Source organism: Sinohyriopsis cumingii, chromosome 8 (genome assembly GCF_028554795.1).
Source record: "Sinohyriopsis cumingii isolate HCF-2022 chromosome 8, ASM2855479v2, whole genome shotgun sequence".
Classification (NCBI taxonomy): domain Eukaryota; kingdom Metazoa; phylum Mollusca; class Bivalvia; order Unionida; family Unionidae; genus Sinohyriopsis; species Sinohyriopsis cumingii.
Window position 1 is genome coordinate 48,863,546 of NC_142968.1, and position 19,185 is coordinate 48,882,730.

General features: G+C 34.3%; 1 protein-coding gene across 1 annotated transcript; it reads right to left on the reverse strand.

The window, feature by feature from the left end:
• Positions 1-557: 557 nt before the first annotated feature.
• LOC149793454 (cysteine-rich venom protein LEI1-like) lies at positions 558-15,769 on the reverse strand. Its single transcript, XM_089966379.1, has 8 exons — positions 15,650-15,769; positions 13,553-13,628; positions 10,669-10,758; positions 9,172-9,262; positions 7,873-8,018; positions 5,445-5,530; positions 3,928-4,016; positions 558-2,286 (listed from the first exon to the last, which is right to left on the reverse strand). The coding sequence occupies exons 1-8, from the start codon at positions 15,724-15,726 to the stop codon at positions 2,207-2,209; spliced, it is 735 nt and encodes a 244-aa protein (XP_089822505.1). The 5' UTR covers positions 15,727-15,769; the 3' UTR covers positions 558-2,206.
• Between the last annotated feature and the right edge of the window lie 3,416 nt (positions 15,770-19,185).

Sequence of the window (19,185 nt, forward strand, 5' to 3'; positions counted from 1 at the left end):
TTAGATGATTGTATAATGTACGCATGATGCGGCCATCAGAATAGTGAAATTTGTATTTATAAGTATATGTCGATTTGCTTCCATTACAGTCGGTTTGATGTCTATCTTTCATCCCAGGTTAGATTAGGTAGGCGAGTCGCGATGCATGTAGAGGATTAAAGAAATGGGTGTTAAATTCGAACCCACTAGGAGAGAGGTAGGATATGAGTGATCAGGAAAATCGATCACCTTAAACCACTTGGCACTCCGCTAAGTATATACAAGACTATATAAATAAGCACACAATTAAATGGAAAAAGAGTTAAGAAAATAGGCAAATTATTGTAATAATGAATAGCACAATGCATATTACTTTATATGCCTGGCAATGCCAATTCAAACGTGGAAAGAATGTCATCTGTTATAAGTTTATTATTTTTGAGCAGTCTTTATTTACACAAACAAATAATCGAATAATAGAGCGGCACATTTCAAGGCAGGAGAAATTCTGTTAAAAGTCTATTTTCTAAATAGCAATGTGTTCATGACAACGAATTTAAATTGAAAATAAACCGGAAGATAAGTAAAGCACACGTGATCACAATATCTACACTACTATTTATCGTTACTTGTTTGAATTCTTATTGTGAATTTGTAATTATAACAAAATTCATAAACTTATCCTAAATAGCGTCAAATATCAAGAATATTTCGTTAAAAAAAACAGTTATTCAAATTCGTCAAAATAGATAGACATGCTGAAGACGTTTCCATGTATTGTTTTTATATACGCTTAAATGTACCTTTTTAGTTACAGCGGCAATTAAATAAGTACACTTTGTTAATTTGCTATGATATATCAAATAAATAAAACTGAAAATAATCCTATTCATTAATTGTGGATTCTTTTTATAATGATTTAAGTATTTCGGTGCCTGTTTTGACAGATAATGTGTCAAATGTCTGTCAAAAGTCAACATTCACCGGACAGTTACTATTTTAAGGCTTATTTTAAATAAATGTTCACGTTGCGTATAGTTTAAGGCGGGATTTTGGTCGCTGCTATTATTTTCATTATCATAATTGAAATATTCTGGAAACAGATTTATTGAACATATAAGTAAAGATTAAGGTGTCAAAATTGTGTTGTATACTTTTCTCATGTAACTGTGTAGTGACCGAGAGTCCGATTTCGAACTTTACTGAGGAACTAATGTTGATTCATAGAAAAATAAGCAAATTAGTACATTATTGTCGGACGAATGTATAGCACGTAATGGCCAGGAGAACTTAAATAATTTTAACTTTAATATGACCACTCTGGTGGCTTAGTGGTTAGAACGTCCGCCTCAGATGCGGATGGTCGTGGGTTCGATCCCCGGCCGAATCATACCAAAGATTTATACACGTGGGTACTAACAGTTGCCTCGCTTGGTGCTCAGCATTGAGAGGTTAGTGTTAGGACTGGACGGCCTGGTGTCAGAATAATGTGAATGGGTGGGACATCACTCTACATGTCTGCGGCATGATGCCCTAGTGATAGGCTTCACTATAGACTGCCACACTGCAGACATCGTAGCGATAGGACTGAAATAGTGTTAAAGCTGTGTTACAAATCTAAATCACACATACAGAACTTAAATACGGATAAATTAGCCCTTGGGAATGTCTGTCCTATTGTAATGAAGACAGCAGATCCAATACGTACAGAAAACGCATTTACGAGAAATTAAAATCATCAGTGGATTCCTATAACTTTCTATCTTTTCACGTTAATTCCAATGGAAAATGGTTTATCAAATAACAAAGTCAAACCAAGCAGCCGGCCAGAGATAACAAAATTAATCATCCGTGTTTGTATAGACGCATGTTTGATTTTAATATATCTAAACAGTTATGATTATATTTGCTATTCCTTGTCACAGTATGACATAATCTCTTAATCAAGATATAACATTCTGGCTAATTTTTGAAGGTGAAAGATATGACTATATTCTGGCACGTCTCACTGAATTTTATAAAATACATTTAACTAAGCTGCAAGATATTTGGTTAAAAAAAATAACGTTATTCCTCCTTTAACACGAAGAAATAAGAACTTCACCAGTCTTAAAACAACTTTCAATTTAAGATTTGAAGAAATGAATTATAAGCACTAGATTCATATTTCTGCAGAAGAGTGATCGGTTTCCTGATTCCAGTCGTCCTTTTGATTTGTTGTTGTTCTTTAGATCGTCCACCAGTATTTGCACTCACAAGCTGGAGACATGACCATGTACTTAGTTGTGCAAAAGCTGCCGCCGCAATCTGTAATCAATTTGAATTAAAATGCATTTAATTACTTGTCTGCACAAACTAGCCACCACATACTTTGAAAACAAGACAGGCATGATTGGATGCTATGTCTAAAACTGTAATATTAGATGCAATGATTGGGTTATGGAACATCTCTGCGTTATGTTTCCACCGCTTGAACGGCCGTATTGATGGTATTGCAATAGTGTTCTGACCATCGTACGCATGTAGTGCATGCCATAGTACTGTGGAGAGTAGAGAATAAGACGTCTCCAACAAATTATTTCACCTTCTCACTTCCAAACTAAAGCATGTTTCTGGATGACTAATGCTTGATCGAAAAAGAAACTTTTAGTCAGGGCTGTTTTGGAAACAGTTTGTGTTCTCAATCTTACGTCTGTTCAACAAAGAAAATTCTCCATTACACTTTGTGCGAATTAACGACGCAAGACAACAGGATTAAAGATAAATAAAAGTGCCGACTAATTACCAAGATGAGACTATTTCTGGTTACAATTATTACAACACGCATCCCGAGGCTTCCAAAGACATCCCTGGTGCAAAGGTTGCAGATACAAAATAGGATAGCATACGATACTCGAGGTGAGTGGGAATCACCCGTTCGACATAATATAATCAACCGTAACGACTGCCTTTTTTTCGTGGCATCTTCAATTGACTATATTAAGTAATGGGTCCTTTGATGTTGGCAAAAATCATTCAATTATTTTTCTTAAAAATCAAAATGTTATTTTGAAACGTATTGAAACTTGTAGATCAAATCCTCCATTCCTGACAATTGTATTATTTCACCAAACATATTTATATCACGTTAAACATAAAATAATATATCAAAATCTCTAAAGTAAGATATAACTAAGCTAAACAGATTTCAATCTTAAGATCCGTTAAAAGACTTTACTAGCACATACTTACGAAAGTGTATTATTTCACTAAGATATTCACCAATAAGTGTGACTGATCAGCAGAAATAAAAAACGATTTTCACTGTTCGTAAAAATTCATCAATAAATAATCAGAAAGTGGCACTTTTTATACATTTAACTGCGCTTCAACTGTTTAAAAAAAAACTGCAGCGATAGCAGATTCGTTCATTTTTACATAACAGGGAAGTGAGTAGTGCCTTGTGTGACATGTCTTGTAATCCATGAGCAATTTACAAAAGACTTTGTTTTCGCCGTTTGTAAATTCTTCAAAGAACACCCAGATGCAGAAAAAAATGTACATCATTCTTATTACATTTCTGTGTAAGCAATTAACTACGCTTCAACTGGACCCATGTATGTGGCCTGCTTTAGACACCAGGAATGGACTTTATAACGGAATTAGGAACTACTATTTTATTCGATATTTAATTGTGCTGTCATAAACACGCTTTAACGTAATATGTGAAAATGAAATATACTCTATTTAGGCAGACTAAAAACCTATAATTAAGATAGTCAATCAAAGGAATATATGATCTTGGCAAAGCCCTGTCACTTCTATTTATCATACGGTACATTGTCATCATTTCGGACATCCACTTTTTCTACATTTGCTTACGAATGCTATTTATTTTTTATCAACTCGCCACTCACATATTACACAATATCGCATAGTAGATAATCGGTACAAAGGGACGGTACATACCACATAAACCGTTCTTTGTGCAGCTGTTTGGACAATCTGCGCATTGTTCTCCAGACTTATATGGAAGATTCAGCTCGTTATTGTACTGCCTGTAATGTATGTAAATATATTTAAATGATTATAGAATGTCACTGGAAAGGGCTGGCCTACTTCTGGCCGTGAAGTCGTTGGATCAGTAAAATGTAACGAGATGCTTGTTTTCTACCTATATTAATTTATGCTGCTTGTTAGTGTAGCCATCTTCCATATTCGTTGGGCATTCAAACATTCTACACTTTGCATAAGAAAGATTTGTTCATAGGTCTCAGCTATTGTATTATATGCCTTTTGATGTGGCATGCCTTTTGATCTGGGTATTACTGCCACAATATTTCACTGCTACTGCTGTAGGAATATGACGACCCTTTAAACAACGGTATCGGAAAAGTGAAAATAGGCCCGTCCAATGTCTTTGAATGACTGTCTCATAGCTTTAGTAATGAAACAAATGACAGCTAAACATATGAATGCTAAACTCTTCAAAGTATCGTGAACCTGCTTTATAACAGACGCAGTGTTAAAATGGGATTTTCATGCCATTACTGAAACGAACGTTCAAAAGGAGTATATCAAAACTAGACATTGGGACCTTTCATATTTAGTATAAACGTAACATACGTTAACCATTTTACTCAACATAAAGATCCAAATATTCTCAAATATTTATTGCGAGGTTAGAATCAAATAATAAACAAGATAATTTGAACATGAACATAAGAAAGAGTTTAATTTTGAAAGTGAGACAACAAAAAAAGACAAATGCACTAGAAACGTAAATATATTTAAATGATTATAGAATTAATTAAGGACGAATCGTATTGAACTGATGTTAACAGTATGAACTATACCATTCACGACCCAGAAAGAAAATATAGTCAGCTTTATCTTTTCCTTTTAACTATATATATATATATATATATATATATATATATATATATATATATATATATATATATATATATACGTGTCCGTGTCTTTGACTGTTTTGTAAGTGTGGATACTTTCAGAAACATAATGTTTCTCGATCGATTCCTCAGTTTAGCACGACGTAAAACAGTTGTTCAGTAGGTGGTACTGTGAAATAAATTACTGGTGTTTGCAGGTGACTTCTTTCGAAACTAGTAATGCTCGCCGCAAGGCCACTTCAGTATTTATCACTATCAAATACATACATTTCCTGTTTATTCCTTACTGGGACATTGGTGGTTACAAACAGAACAATTATCGTCTGTCCTTCATTTGTATATTTGCTAGGATTTGCGTTTATGCAATTTTTCACTGATTTTGATGAGTCATCAACGATACATAGAACATATTTCTAGTTTCCTTTTCTTGACAAATCGTTGCATATTTGCAAAACTGTTTTACTGTGTAAAATCTAATACCATTTGCCATATATCCGCTATATGACGGTTGCGGAGACAACGTTAGCAGTTGGTAGACTCAAATGTTTCTTCTTTAAATAACTTCATACATACCCATAGGCATAGAGGCAGACGTAGAAAGGACGTTCATTGCAACTATTGAAGCCACACCCTATAGCAATAGCTCTCCACAACATCATCTAATAATGTAAGAAATTAAATTCATTAAGGACGAATCGTATTGAACTGATGTTAATTTTTAAATTGCCCTGAATCAGTCAAGCATATAATCCGTTATTATCGTACCAATGTATATCGTTTATCATAAAAAATGAAGTTTACATTACTACATTATGCATCCATAATAATTATAGTACTGAGCTTCAAGGTCACCCATGTATTTTTGAAGGACTTCAACATCTTACATTCGCATTACTTTATTAGCAAGTTCAATATGTGGCTTCGGTTTAAGTCTTATTAGAAGGATTGTTAGCGACTTTCCGTCTACATTTTAGTAGTATTTTACAAATTGTGTACGATACATTACAGAGAAAACGTTTTTTGCTTACTTTGGGTAAGATGCAGCACGATCTAGAATTCGATCAAACCAATCACTACAAAACATGCTTATTTTTCTCTAGTCTACTCTTTAGACATTAACGCCGGTACAAACTCTTTCTGTTATTTAAGTTTTCTGTATTGATAATATGATAATTTTTCGTTAGCATTCATCGTTCAGTGATATAGAGAGCACAATGTGTAAACACCAGCTGTCACACACTCACATACATACACCCCCAGGCATAGCCTGCATACAGCAAATGGAGACAAGAAACAGTTGTGCGAAACGCTTTTCTGGAAATGAAAACTGCTAGTTAGCTTGTAGGACAGAATATATTAAATACATTCCAAAAACGATACTTTAAGCCACGATTAAAATTAAATAATTGATGGATTAATCTAGAAGATCCAAACAAACACAAATGGCATTTATTATACAGTGGTAGTCGGTGTGAGGAAAAATACGTATTGTTTAGGTAATACTATCGCGCTCTTTTTCTTAATTGAAATTACCTTGGAGTTTTCGTCTTTACTTGAGATTTTACTGACCTCAGTTCAAACTAAATATTCAGATGCAGCGTATATTAGAAAGTATCACAGTAAGTTATGTCTTTTATTATTCCCCACGTTTTTATAACACAATCTACTGTCGACGATATTGTGATAATTTGCGTCTATTCTTCTGACCGACACTTTATACAGCATTCGACGAACATTCACAAAACATTGTGCACTAACTCCAACACAATTACTCACTAATATCACCGCAACCACAATGGGGGTGGGAGTGGTCAAAACACGCGCCACTAATGTCGCATTGGAATTAATAACTATGTAAATGCTACTTCAGACATGAGCACTTCGGATATGTAGACAGCTACAGTAACTACTCTCACCATTCCACCCACCACACCTCACTCCCGAAACTTAGGCAATAAGACATTACCTAGCAACAATAGTCACACTCTATTGCTGCATATACACGAAAATGAAAAGATGGTTTCAAATTCCTATACTAATTTCAGAGACTTAAGCCAAATTCAAAACCCAGAAGGGATGTAATCCCAATTCTAACGTTTTCGATACAAGTGTTGTGCAGACACCTTCAAATATACCAATGATATAAGTCATTGGGTATCTCCCCACCCCACCCCCACCCCCCATTGAGAAGGCTGATTAATCACATGTACTTGCTGGACAGACGAAACTGTCGTTAAGACATAGTTATGTGCTTAGTCTAAAGGTACTTAGCTCCTGGGTTATAAACTTGTAGCCCCCGTGTTTTATCTTTCTTATGATTTGACTACTATTACGTTCGACATCATATATAAGCAAAGACAGATCAATTGAGATACGCAACCGATACTGGCTCCTTTGCTCAGTCCTGAAACCCCGTCCCTGAGTCATCACATGAAAAATATTACATCCCCAGCTGTCCAGTGATCTACGGATTAAGCAATGACACCAACACATGTCAGGTACATTAGACCAGAGATTCAGTTTGACCTGTCTTTACGTTGGCTACGCGGCACCATTTGGGGTAGATGATCAAAGGTATGAGCGTGGCATTGTCTTTTAAAAACAGGTATGTCAAGTTTGAATTCGCATGGTATATTCCCCTTTTAGACTACATGAAAGGACTGTAATGGATTTAAATATGGATTAACTCATCTTCAAGGTTACATTCTTACATGAAGATTCATTCATTCATTCATTCATTCATTCAGTCAGTCAGTCAGTCAGTCAGTCAGTCATTGGAATGCACTTATTTGCATAAAACTAATCATAATATTTAAGTGGGTCATTGTTGATGAAAATACAACTAAATGTTTACATTTTCGACACAATTAACATTTTCGATGAGCTCATATAGTAGTGTCTATTAATCTCATAATTGTGCTGCAATCAGATAAAACGTACATACGATTGCCATTGGTGACAACGCAAACATAAAAGTTAATGATAAAGTCGCATTGTGTACCTGGGTATAATTGGCGATCCCAAGTCCATTCCTAGATCCGATGCCGTACTCGAAATTATACTTCTCATTACCCCAATTATTGATGCAGTCGGACCAGGAACAAGAGCCAATGCAGATGTTCCGTCCAAGATGCACACCACGTAATTCTGTAAGGAAATAAACAGAAGGAAGCGAGAATGGTTTACGTCCGTGCAAGGCATATGTTGCTTAATCAAAACTTCCACAAGGTTCGCCTTAATGTGGTGAACCTGTATTAAACACCGTAGAACGTAAACACGCGAGATGCTGAAAAGAGACTTCGACGTGATGTTTTACAGCCATGTTAGCGACGCACTACTTTTAAAAGACTGAATCGGTCTAGTTACAAGCCCACAACATCACAACATGTACGGATTGTTCTGCAGTATGCTGATTTCTCGTCAGATGTTTGGAGATATAATCCAAACTTGCCCCTTTTAAAGCTGTTTGACGTTTCTTTCAAAATTTTGATTCAACTAACTAACGTTCGTATTATAATTATATTGGTAATAAATGTTTTTTCTTACCCGAATTATGGAAAGATATATAAATTTAAATATTTTGATTTTCTGTGACACGTGCATTATATCCACTGTCGATTTACTGTCATCCTTACATAGTTTGCAAAATATGCTTGGTCTGCTTGTTAGTAAGAAATGTACACAGCAGAATCAAGAATTCGTCTCTTTTTTTCCACTGCTGTACTGGTAACAATCTTCTCATAATGATGCTACATATCCTGTATGAAACAATGACTATTTGTTCTAAGAAAGAAAAACATGCATCAAAGTTGCATGTGAGGTACCTTCACAAACAATTCACAAACGCACACACATATGTTCGTGTGGAAAACATTCTTCAATTGTTATGAGTTTTTGCAAATATTTTCTCAAAACAGGGATTTGAACACTTTCAAAAGATATCGGTGAATGCAACTAAAAGAAATGCGTTGCTGAAAATTGAATCTATCCTGTTTCAGAAGAGCAAATTAGAAAGTGAGACATTCCAGTCATTAAGGAAAGTGATATAAATACCAAGATGCATTTCCAGATATGGAGAACACTAGTGTATGTAGTATGTATGCATCTAGGGGAAGTAACTACAATAAATTTTTCCACCTTCATTACTAAAATGAAGAGAGAACGAGAAATAAATAAAACAAATGATTGCTCTGATTCAAGCACAACTCATCTGATCAGAGAGAGAGCGAGAGAGAAAGAGAAAGAGAAAGAGAATGAGTGATAGGGTTGTTAACTTAAGTGATTCCAGACGAATGCTTACCGCCGCCTGCCCGGTTGTCATTCGTATATTGTCCAAGGATACAGGTGTCCGCTTGGGATTGGGCTAACTTAGCGATGTCAATATGGTATCTCTACAAACACAATATGATTATGTTATTTGCAAAGTCCATCTTACGCAACTGTTAAATGAAACTTATGTTGCTACTGCATTTAAAGGAAGAGTATCCTGAGAGATAGCGTGTTTCATAAAACTTTTCGATATGAAATAAATACGTGAACCGTCGTTCGAAATCATTTCTAGAACATACTGTACAACGTCCCTTACAAAATTATATTTATCAATATTTATAGTCATAATACCCTGTTCGAAAACATGCTGTATTAAACATTTTGATATCATTCCTTGCTGACATAGGACCTTATGGACGGAAGGCTCTGTAAAATACCATAACATTAATACAGTGAAAGTTTAATGTGTATTACCTAATATTTACTAATTTACTGCACGTAGGAGGTCCATATGCAGGCAGTTAAAATCTCACCATCATACTCAACCATAAATATCATCACATTATTTGATCTTGCTATTAGCAGGGCATGTAACATTGGCATGGAGTATTGGAGTGTTACATAGCCATTCATAGCTGGTGAAAACACAAACTGTTAAGTTTTCACAATACACACTACATTACTGGGAGTAGAAATCAACATTAGTTTTATGCTCTTCGAAAGTATATATTAGATTTAGGCAACGTTAGTTTAACCCTGCTTAATGCTGTAAGGCAGTCGAAATAGTTAAATATTTGTCCATTATGAGTTTATAATACAAAATGAATGTGGGTGTGGTTTAAAGAAAATAATTGAAAATATAATATTTGTATACCATACAGAATATACAGCAATACAAGCCGATTGGGGCTTCAATTTTGCTTTCTAAGTTCTCTGTTATACAAAGCAAACCGTATATGGCCGTGTAAGACGGTTATTCTACATTATATCATGATACCATCTATCATGATGCAATTTCCCTTTCTTCAATTGTCAATATCACTAACGGCATCCACTCGGGTTGGGATCTAGAACGGATAATTATGTAATTCTCAACTAACAAATTTGATGTTCCGCTAAGTGGGTACGCTTTCCATTGAGTTTGAAAATATGTAAATATTGATGTTTATAATTTAATTTTAATAGTGGCTGGTTTCATGTGAAACACGTCAATTCCTATCCAGACTATAGTTGAAAACGGTTTAGTGCTATGCAAAGCTCAAATGATCCTTTTTTCTCGTTCTTTTTAAGGTTTCGTAATCCATAAATTCCCTCCGCATAAAGTCAGAATCCAGACAATGTGCTAATATATTGTTTGTATATGACCATACACGTAAACTTCGAGTGGCTTAAATACATTCTAATTTAATACACTCTTTCTCCGGACTTAAACATTTGTATTCCGAAACTTTCCTGCATAAAGAGGTATGTTTATGTTTCACTCATTCGTAAAAAAATCTCCACATATTACATCCACAGAAGTACTTACCAGTTTCATCATATTCGTGGATTGCACCTGCAAGCGGTACATTTCGTGTATGTTCATTATCAGATTCTGTTGTTGTATGCTTACATATCCCTACAGAAATTGAAAAAATGTGTGCACATCAAAGATGATTCCTTATAATATCAAAGAAGATTTATGTTCTGTCTTATATATGGACAGCATGTACCGAACTGCAAACAGAATATAGTCTGATCTAGCTCATACCGACAAAAGAGTCCCGCGTATTGACTTGAAATCAATTGAGAAACGAAAGTGACTTGTCTGGTCTACCGATATATATATATATATATATATATATATATATATATATATATATATATATATATATATATATAAAGAATACAATACATTTGGCGAATAACAGTCCTTTCACCTTTCAAGCGCACTGGATCCAGCAAGGGATTTCGTTTGTCAAGGATTGATTAAGATAAACGTACCTAAGCACATTTGATTCTTCATATGTCTTTTTCAAAGGTAAATACAAAACATAGACAAGACAAACAAATAAAACAGACCAACCGTTCTCTTTGTAAAACTTTGCATGACTATGATTTGTTGTGGATGTTGAAAGATATTTTATATTCACCTAGAAATTGATGAGATATAGCGTCATCTGTTATTTTATGTAAATTTATGTAAGCGCAAATTATATCGCGGATATTTCATTGTTATAGTTGTAAATTTAGGTTATTGGATGACTGATAGGCAAATTTACTTTATTTCAGCTTGTTGCTGATCCTGAAACATATTTGTTTTGACCTAGAAATTGACGAGCCATAACGACATATATTGTTTTATTTACATTTATGTAAGCGCAGATTATATCCCGGATATTTCAATGTTATAGTAGTCAAAGGCTATTAAGCAAATTTAGATAAGTATGTAAAAGATGTGTAGGTTGTAAAAAACAATTGTATTTGTGCATGGTTGTCTTTTTCTAGTCTTCTTTGTCTAAACCACTTGGTTTCAATGTTCTAAGGCGGCGTATCCAGTAGGATTCCTTTTCTTTCCTGGTTTGGGTACTCCAGTTGGGGTTGTGAGCAATAGCAATAAGTGTTATATCACTGAACATGTGGCCAGGGCAGGAGAAGTGTTCAGCGACCGGGCTTCTGTACAGCTTCTTTGTCATCCAATCAGAACTATGAAAGTTGATCCTTTTGTGTAGCTTATTTGTTTCTCTGGCAGGCTACAGATCTTACGTGTGATGAGATAAATGACATTTTCTGTTTTGCAAGTTTTGTTTGGACCGTGTATGTTTAATTAAAAACACTCAAAACCTTTCGCAATAAAACTAATACCTTACTTCTTCTAAAGCATATTCAGATTCATTTCAAGCCGCAACTCATTGGCAAGAGCTCAAGCAGGTTCAACAAGAGATGGAATAACATAATCCAAGATTCGTCCATGAAACTCACAGCCCTACATGGGGAAAACATATGTCATCAATATCTAGTCAAATCAGCTACCATCAAAGCATTAAAACAGCATCTGAATTCAGTGTCCACATAGAAACATTTACAAACGTTTTACTCTAAATTAAATGAGGATGAAAAAAACAATAGTTGTCGTTATGGCTTATCAATTTCTAGGTCGGTGCGGGTGTGTTCCAGTAACAGCAACAAGCTGAAATAAACTAGTTGACGCATAATATAGTTAAAAGGTTGAATTTCTGTAGAAACAGCCATGCAATGTTTCGCAAACATAACCGTTTTCTTTCTTCTGTTTTATTTGTTTGTCTTGTCTATGTTTTGTACTTGCATTTGAAAAAGAGATTTTAAAGGGTCGAAAGCGCTCATGCTAGCTAGATATACTAGTTTCGCAAAGAGCGTTGTCAGTTTATTTCGTTTATCTTAATCAATCCCTGACACACGTGATCCCTTGCTGGATCCAGTGCACTTGAAAGGATTTTTATTCGCCATATGACTTGTATTCCTTATGAAGATATGTGTCTCTACTGCAGACGCTATACATCCATACATACTGGGTCTTTATAGTAGTGCTATAACTATTTAAAGCGTACAATTATGTGTGTTTTCATTACTTGATTCAACTATTCACAATTCATTCAGTATACAAATCATGGCTATTTGGTATAAAGCTTTTATGCTATTTTCGTGCCTACGTTAGATGCAAAACGACCGAAATTATTGACATACACAAAAAATGATTATGCTGTGTTAATTAGAACTCAATTCGGACTCGGTTTGTTGTTGACGGCCCCAGAAGTTGTAATTTTAAAATATCCCATTGGGACATAATTTTATTAGGGGGGTCACTGAAAGTTTGACAGTTGTTGAAAAGGGGGGAGGGGGTAAACAATTGCCTAAAAATTGTTGACATAATTAATGGACGTCCCCTTGGGAAGTAAGTAAACTTAGAATGTGAGCCTCGTTAATTAATACGTTACTATATAGGAAGTGGAACTTTAAAGAAGTTTTGCTGATCACATGACATTTTGATCATGTAACAAAGCATGTTATTGTCATGCAGTTGAATAAATGTTTTCATGTGTTGGTTGCAAATATCTAGTATCCTATTTAGAACTTATTCTCGTACATAACTATAGACTTAGCTTTAAAGAAAAAACAACAACAAGGAAAGAAAACAAGATAACAACAACTCTGCTAATAAAACAATAATGGAACTCCCATGCAGCCATCAACACAAACAAACGCTTTTTAATTGTTTAATCCGCTATAAGGAGCAAAAAGAAATTGCAGGGTGGTGTATTATAGGAAATTACAAACTAATAGTCCATGTGTTAATAATTTACCAAACTATTAATTTCGCAAGAATATTCTAAAACCTACGAAACATTTATATTTTAATCATCGCTGGCTTTTGGAACGTTAACAATAATTATTACCGGTTCAATGTCTTTCTTTTTCATTTGAGGATCTTCGACCTCGAAGTCACCATCTCGTGTGTCCACTTTGCTGTAACTTACGAAAATACATCTTGAATTGAATAAGTAACCAATATTACCTTGCAATTGTTTCTACTCTTCTTTTGTTATAAATCTGTCTCTAAGGAAGATATAAACAAAACGTTCTGTCCATGTCATTACATATCATTTAAATCAGTAATTTTAAAGCGGAATAGAAATGAGGAAAATCCACAAACAAATGGAAGAATTGAAAAGAAAGTAGTAAAGAGAGGATTGATTAGACCGTTCAGAGTATGTGTTTAGCTAACTAGCTCTTATTTCAAAGAGGGTCGTTTATCACTAATATACACTAATATACATCACCGCAACAGTAGTGTTAGTGACAGACAAAGTGAATTAATCCGATCGTGGGAGTTATAAAAATGCCATGACTCTGCTCCAACTGATTGATGTTTTATTTAAATCCCAACAACAAAATTCTTCGTGCACTGTTTGATCCTATTTTAACTGATATAGTCTGAAAATGTCCTCTAAGTAGTAAGACAGGGAAGAGGAGAAAAAGATAAAATTCAAACGTTGTCTGTAGCATGATCAAATTTACTAAAGCAGGTACAGTTTCAAAAACAAACTATATGTTATGTATATTGACCTGAGCAAAAATATAATTTATTTTTTCCCAAACAAGCATTGACTGACGAGCATAATAATTTGAGTTATATTGGTCATGAAGAAAAGAAATTGCAATCAACCATTGCAATGTTCATCACTTGCAAAGAGACGACGATGTTTTCACCAGACAAATGTAATGTGTGTCATTAATGCCACCAGCAATCGGGAAAAAATGGAATCGGAGAGATGATCCACCAAGCATTGTTGACAGACACCTTCAACCGTCTAGGAACTCAAATCCTGTTAAGACGAATTTGTGCATAAGGAATCCTTACAGATACCAACTTGGAGAGAATCAACGATTAAATCTTGACATGGAAAACAGTTTAGAGAAATGATACATTAACATTACGGATTCTTTCCACGTCGAATTCCAAAATTATTATAAAGTATCTCTTCACATACTGAACTTGCTCATTCTAAAACGTCAGACATCAAGAAATTTACATGTCTCTTAAAATAATAAAGGGTCTATTGTAATATGTTGTCGCAGCCACCTGTAAAATTATCGTGTAAATTTTAAAAAGAATATATGATCTATAGATGTAAAACAATGCAAGACGTTATTGGCTGATTCATTAAAATATAATCTTGGCATGTCAACCGCTCCTTTTCATACATCCTCGGTGAATAATTATGAAGGCACTTGATGTAAAACTTGCAAATTAATACGTTGACACTGAAACCTTTCTCATCTACTGACATAGGTTCATATATCTCCCCACAGATATGTGGCTGAAAATAGAAATAGTTGTTTGCTTTATCGTAAAAATGCTGTGTTATTTTGTTCTTTGAAACATTGAACGTTCCGAACGGTGTACACCAGCACATATGATCAGAGAATGAGTTCAAATCATCCGAGTTTAGCTTGACTTTTAACGCTGGTCTTTGACTTGTAACGTTATGAGAAACAATTACATCCTTTACTTTCATTCCATCATGTATTAGATTTAAAATGATACGTGTTTCCAGATTTTTCACTATATTTATACTGAAAAAAAAATAACTGGCGCAAGACCTAGATTACATTGTCTCCGAGAAATTAAACAATTAGCTCTTGTAAATGGAATAATCTTTGCTTGAAGAAGGGACATAGGGTGGGACCCAACACTGAGTTATACTTTTGATCAGTGTCAAGACATTGCTGAGTTACTGCCAAATGCTAATGTCCCCAATGATTGGAATTTCCTATCACACAAACAGGCATCCAGCGTATGACTTTTCTATAGTTGATGTGCCACACAATATGGCTGAAATTATGATGTTAAATAAATTGCAACTGCGCGCTACAATTATAATGGACATATTTTGAATCAACGACAAGATAGTTTTAATTACGTGCAACCAGGTATAATCATGTGAATTATATTACAAACATACAGGAATAAAATAATCAAAACATCTTACCTGGCTGCAGTAATAGCCCTCAACCCCAGAACTGATGATGCTAAGATAATAGCCTGGAAATACTCAGAGATCTTCATTCTTAAGTTCTTGAGTCCACTGTGTTGGTGACACCTCTATTCTAGTCTCTGTCATTAAAATAGAGTTTAATATTTCATAAAAGCCTTAACTTTGAACATGGGCATTTTGTTGATAAGAATTTAAACCATGCAATTATGTACGTCTTAGATGTTGAAATAAAATGCGTTTGAAAAGTGTGGATATCTGTTACACAAGATGGATTTAAGATTTCTGTTAATATTTGACTTTAAAAACTAACTCTTTACCTCAAAATAAACTGAATATAATAGAGTATATTGTGCAATCAATAATAATAGCCAGTGCAAAAGAAAATGCGCATAAATCGGATGTATAAATGATTAGTTGTTTTCGAGAGTATGGTGAATAAGCATAAGACAAGCATAAACTTGGATCATAACGAGCTTTCATGATTATGACTAAGATTAATAAACTGTCCAATTTGGAAACCGAACATTCCAAATTTGAAACATCAGATTATAGTATGTAACATTTCCATAAAATTGAGCGTAAGTTAAACAAAATATTTTTAATCTCAAAGGCCCTGAGATGTGGTGTGATTGGAAACTCATTTTATACAGTACTATCCATAACTTTTCTGTGCCTTGCCTGTGCCTTGTAATATAAATACAATATTTATTTATGTTCATTTAAAGATGTTATTTACTTGGCAGTTATTCTTAGAGCTCGTCAGGCTTAAATCTAGAGTGCAATCCGGACTTTCATTTTTGTCTTAACTTATTCTCATGAAAGGCTTCTTAATATTTTGTTGCATTGTATCAGCTTTTCTTTTCAAATACTTCATAAATTTCTTATATTGATTGACACTTACACAGGACAAACCGAGTGAACCGAGAAATATGAATGTTATGAAGTTACCGATCCCCTTCGGACAATTTCGCTACATTCTTTATAGCATAAATGACGATGTTTTTACTAGGCATTCAATGCATCCACCCCACCAACTCCGTTAAAACTAGTAATTTGCAATAGATAAATATAGAAAGTGATTCAACAGTGTTTTCAAAATTTATTTATATTTAAACAGCTTTTTCTTTTGACATCAATTGAACCCAGATGACATCGGAATTTATTATAGGAATGCTTTGGTTATTTCTGTCGTTATGTGTCATGCTTTTGAAAATATTTACGTCAATGTATCCCGACTTATAATCCCTCTATGGTGACTGTACATGACTGAAGCTGAAACCAAAATATAGTTAACGGATTTTGGGGGTTTGATATTGATCATCCCAAATTAGGATGAATGGAAAGAATCTAAAAATAATATTCACATCATGCAAGAGCGTGTGTTTTGTCTTGAAATTATTAGCTACAGTAAATGACGTTCGTTCATCGAGGGAGCGTCTGGCTGACTGACGTGCTGAATAAATCAGTAACTTATCTGAGTACTTACTAATCTGCTTGCTCTCTTACTTCACTATCTCCTGGGACAGGTATTAATCTGAATCGATTCAGCTTCCTCACGTTCAGTTCTCTTAAGTATTCTTCGTGACAGCCTGCACCGCTTCAGCCTTTCGAATCTATTAAAATAAGGGAGGATCTTAATTTATCCGCAGGCTAATATAGTATTACTTTTGTTTAAATTTGGTCTTTGTGATTACTGCGTGCAACTATCATTCTAAATATATACTGTATGATCAATTTCACCTAAAAACCCGGTATTACCTGTACTAAGCATCGTTTTGCTCAAAGGTCTGCAAATGTGTCAGTTCATAATTATATGCAACTATGCATTTGTTTTTATATGTGACGCCAATGGTGCAGTTACCGTGACGAAGAATCTTCTTGACAATCTACTATGTTTTTTATTCAGAGTGGTAATGGAACATTTACTGTTTATTTAATAGTTTTCATTTTTTAGGTGAAAATCTTGGGTGTTATCATTTAATTTTTTCCGTACATGCGGCATTTACTTCTGTACTAATTGAACACAGTCATATTTCCTACTGTGTACAGTCAACGATCTGCTTCTTTCACTTGATATAGATTTTTCATGCGCATTTTATCAGTACATTTTTAATATATACATTTTAAAAATTGCATTCATGTAAACAATCATATAAACGTGCACACAGAAATGCACCTATGAAACGTTTTTCGTGTTGTTGAATAATTTCAAAAAAATTAAAGAGACAATAACGAAAATGTTTTCAATGGAAACCTTACAATAACTATACATACACACGTGCAAATAAGCGCTACGTATATATAGTAGCCCTTTCAGGCATATCAGGCATCCATTTACATTACCAAGACTGCAATCGACGGATCCCTTTGCAAGTCACAACAAGGTAAACAGAGTAAAGCAAATTCAAAAAGGAAGTAATAATATGTCACTAGAATAAGTAGACATCTGTATAATTGGAACTATTTACATTCCAATAAATCGGGTATTCACTGTCTGGACCAACGAATATAAAGTGTTTACCTATAACACAGGTGGACCTTTTAAGTGCCTAAAAAATGAAACATGTGAGATTAGGACAATGACGCGATGATCAAACATTGGCACTGATAACTCTTCACAGCTTTCGAATATTTAAAGTAGCGTGGTTCAATAATTAAAAATGAAATGTATGTATGTATTTAAGTATGTATGTATGCATTTATGTATGTATATATGTATGTGTGTATGTATGTATGTATGTATGTATGTATGTATGTATGTATGTATGTATGTATGAATGAATGAATGGATGGATGTATGTATGTATGTATGTATGTATGTGTATGTATGCATTTATGTATGTATGTATGTATGCATGTATGTATGCATTTATGTATGTAGGTAGGTTGGAAGCTAGATATGTATGCATTTATGCTTTTATGTATGTATGTATTTATGTATAACATTTAACGGCCTTTCAGCACAATAACGGCATGGTGCAAATTACAGTGACAATTTCGCAAATGAGCAAATTACGAATGTACAAAACAAATAGGTCTATAGGAAGATAAACTATTTCAAATAGGTGTGAAAAAGAAGAGGAAAACGATTTTCAATTTTCTTTTCAATCTGACCGAACTGAAAATTGTGACTCGTTGAATCCATGCCATTTCATGTGCTGCTGTGATTTGAGGTTCCATGTTCGACTGATGGCTATTACAATCAGCATTCAAACAGTCCGTGAGAGGTGGTTTGCACCAAATTCAACTATTTTTGTTTCGTAGTCGGATCTCTGTAGCTTTATCGCTTTGTTTACATTGTCCGTCTCCAACACCAAACACCTTCCCATAATTCTGATTTCTCAGTATCGTCCAGTCAAATGACGAGAGGAAAAAATTAAATCTATGAAATGTCTACAAAAAGCAAATATTTTACCAACAAATTTCATTAAAAACATTCTCTAAGTTGTTTATGAGGGGAAGCGATGACAATCTGAATAGCAAACATTTCAGTGATTTTCAATATGTTTAAAAATAATACAGTTTCCTTT

What these genes read in the sequence shown, in the direction of transcription:
- LOC149793454 (XM_089966379.1), bottom strand. Translation starts at nt 15,726, where the DNA reads ATGAAGATCTCTGAGTATTTCCAGGCTATTATCTTAGCATCATCAGTT. An exon ending in AGGGCTATTACTGCAGCCAG is followed by an intron (nt 13,629 to 15,649) that starts GTAAGATGTTTT and finishes TATTTTCGTAAG; the next exon opens with TTACAGCAAAGTGGACACAC. An exon ending in CACAAAGAACGGTTTATGTG is followed by an intron (nt 2,287 to 3,927) that starts GTATGTACCGTC and finishes AATTGATTACAG; the next exon opens with ATTGCGGCGGCAGCTTTTGC.